This window comes from Otolemur garnettii, unplaced genomic scaffold, assembly GCF_000181295.1.
Source record: "Otolemur garnettii isolate 467f Iridium unplaced genomic scaffold, OtoGar3 scaffold00043, whole genome shotgun sequence".
Classification (NCBI taxonomy): Eukaryota; Metazoa; Chordata; class Mammalia; order Primates; family Galagidae; genus Otolemur; species Otolemur garnettii.
Window position 1 is genome coordinate 964,019 of NW_003852438.1, and position 2,576 is coordinate 966,594.

General features: G+C 34.5%; 1 protein-coding gene across 3 annotated transcripts in view; it reads right to left on the reverse strand.

Moving 5' to 3' along the window:
- Positions 1-2,576, reverse strand: part of EPSTI1 (epithelial stromal interaction 1) — a 102,777-nt gene that overhangs the window by 12,857 nt on the left and 87,344 nt on the right. For all 3 annotated transcript variants that reach the window (XM_023513627.1, XM_023513626.1, XM_023513628.1), the window contains exon 9: positions 801-874. In XM_023513627.1, the coding sequence (XP_023369395.1) occupies positions 801-874 (74 nt within the window). The remainder of the gene's footprint in view (positions 1-800; positions 875-2,576) is intronic.

Sequence of the window (2,576 nt, forward strand, 5' to 3'; positions counted from 1 at the left end):
AAGCCACCACAACTTAAAAATGGGCATCAGTGATGGTGGGAAGGTTAAATACATAAGAGAAGGTCTTCACTTTCAAAAACATTTGCTCCTTTACATCATGAAAACCCTTCAATTCTTTTCCACCATACCAAGGCATACTCTCAATGAACAAGCAACCCAACTGGCCCACGCAGGTTAAGTCTAGAGTAATAGTGACAAACATACAGTGGTTATTAGCACCGTCCTAACATTAACATACTATTTTGCTAGATATTCTTGAGTCTAATATTAGGAATAAGATGGACGGTACTTACAATATTAAACAATTACTAAAGGACTATGTGAAGATTATTTTTCTCTAACAGGTGAGTCCCTATAAAATAACCTTAATAAATTTTTGTCTGAGCTTTTGTACTCAAACATGGGCATCTGACCATCTGTGACAATTAACCTGAGGTAGTCCCTAAATGGCGAAGCATCATCTCAAATTGTGATGCTTCGTCCCAATGGAAGGCAAATTAAATACAACCTAAATAAACACATAGCTTGAGAAAATGATTTCGTTTTCTAATGTGAATTTATAATGTTCCCTATTCAGGAACACAGGATATTGTGTGTGTGCGTGTACCTATGTGTGTGTATACGTATATGTGTAGTAGTTGGCATACCTCCTACATATATCACCCCCCAAACAAAGCTTTAGAAGGTACTGTAGATTCCAAACCATAACAAATACTATTACTGGAGTGCTTTCCTACACTGCAAAAACTTTATAGGTAATTGATTTAACCAGCAAAGGTTATTTTATTAGCCATTTGTACCTCCTCTGTTCAATCCGGTGGATGCGGGCACGTTCTTCCTCCTGCTGTTGCTGCTTAAGTTTCAGTAATTCACTCTAGGGACAATAAAAGTTTTAAAATATGGTTTTCAATTAACACAGTTGTATAGAAGACACCCAAATAAATTACATATGTAACCTCCGCTGGTTCAATATTTTAGTTTTGAAACTTTTCCTTAAGTACCATTTGGACGTGAAATTACTTTCTTACATGTGTATAAGTCCATAGCAAACATAATTGTGGCTTAGTCAAACAGGATAACTGTGAATATAAAATTGTTAGATTAAAAGGCCAATGTGTGTGGTCAAGATATTAGACCAGATAGGTACAACATACACAGAGGAAAACATAATGAGCGTGAAACTCATTTGTGTCTTACAAAGAAAAACAAATTGTTTCCTTTGGGGATATCATACAATACTATTTCTTAGCATTTCTCTAGTATTTCTTCCTTAATAAATTCATAGCAACTTACAAATTAATATTGGAATCACTTGTGTAGTGCAATTTAGTTAGTAAAATATTCTCTATTCTGGAGACTAAGAATTAGTTATTGGTTAGTTATTTCTATACTAGTAAAGCTCTAGGCTCACTAGAAGAGATATTTTGCTTCAGACTGATCACATTGATATAACTCAGTCTTTAGCTTCCAACATTTTGATTGTCTGTGGGAGGAGCTAACTTAACATCTAGACTTAGTTATTATGCTTACAGCATTACACCAAAGAACCAGACCCCAGGATGTCTCCAAAGTTGTCATACAAAGGAAAAACTAACAAAGTCACACCATATTTTATATTATAGTTAACATTTTATTATTTTTAAAATTCTTATACCACAAGAGAAATATTTCGTAAACTTTGTAATGACTATTTTGTAAATAAAGACACATTTAGTTACAATTCTCCTTTTCCCTATGTATGTGTGGCAACCCTGGGGACGTCTTGTATAATGTCCAACTGCCTAGACCACGTAGCAGACTGAACTTTAATCCCATTTCAAAGACAAAAGGAGGCAAAGAGAAAAAAATCATTAGGCCTAAATTATATATCAATTTAGGTGTAAGTCAGGGAGATTCTTCTGCTACAGAAAATACTATCACATCTTAATTAACACATACCAATAAATGGTGGTAGCTGTTGTTTTAGCTCCCAAACTTTGATGATGAAAAGTATATAGAAACCTCAAAGTTGGCATTTTATGCTTTTAACTTTATCCAAAGGCAATCCAATAAACTTATTTCTTATGTTGCAACCTTCCAAATACATTACTCATCGATCCCCAAAACACATTACTTAAGCCTAATTACTTTATTTTTATCACTGTAATAGATGTATGGGACTTTAATAGTCTACCATGTATTGGTACTATTTATTAGTACTACCAAGCCATTATACTAAAATAGAAGAAGCTCCTGCCCTCTCCCTCACCTGCACGATCACTCGCAATTCTTGTGTATGGTTTTATTTGTTAATCATCTCCTGGGCTAAGCCAGGGCTTCCTGCATCACTCCTATGGCTCCCATGTGTTCTCTGCAACAGTTTTCAGTGTTAATGTGCATTCTCTGAAGTTAAAAAAAATGTGGTAGTGAAGGTGAAGTGTTGAGTGAAATTGTACTGTACACTGCATTTACAAAGCTGTTTTATAAGACAGTAAAACCGTGGAATAGTAAGTGAAGTTCATTCTTTGTCTTAATTTGATTTTAATTGGTATATTCAATGTTACTATCAAGTCAATACAGAGTGGGTATGGTATGGT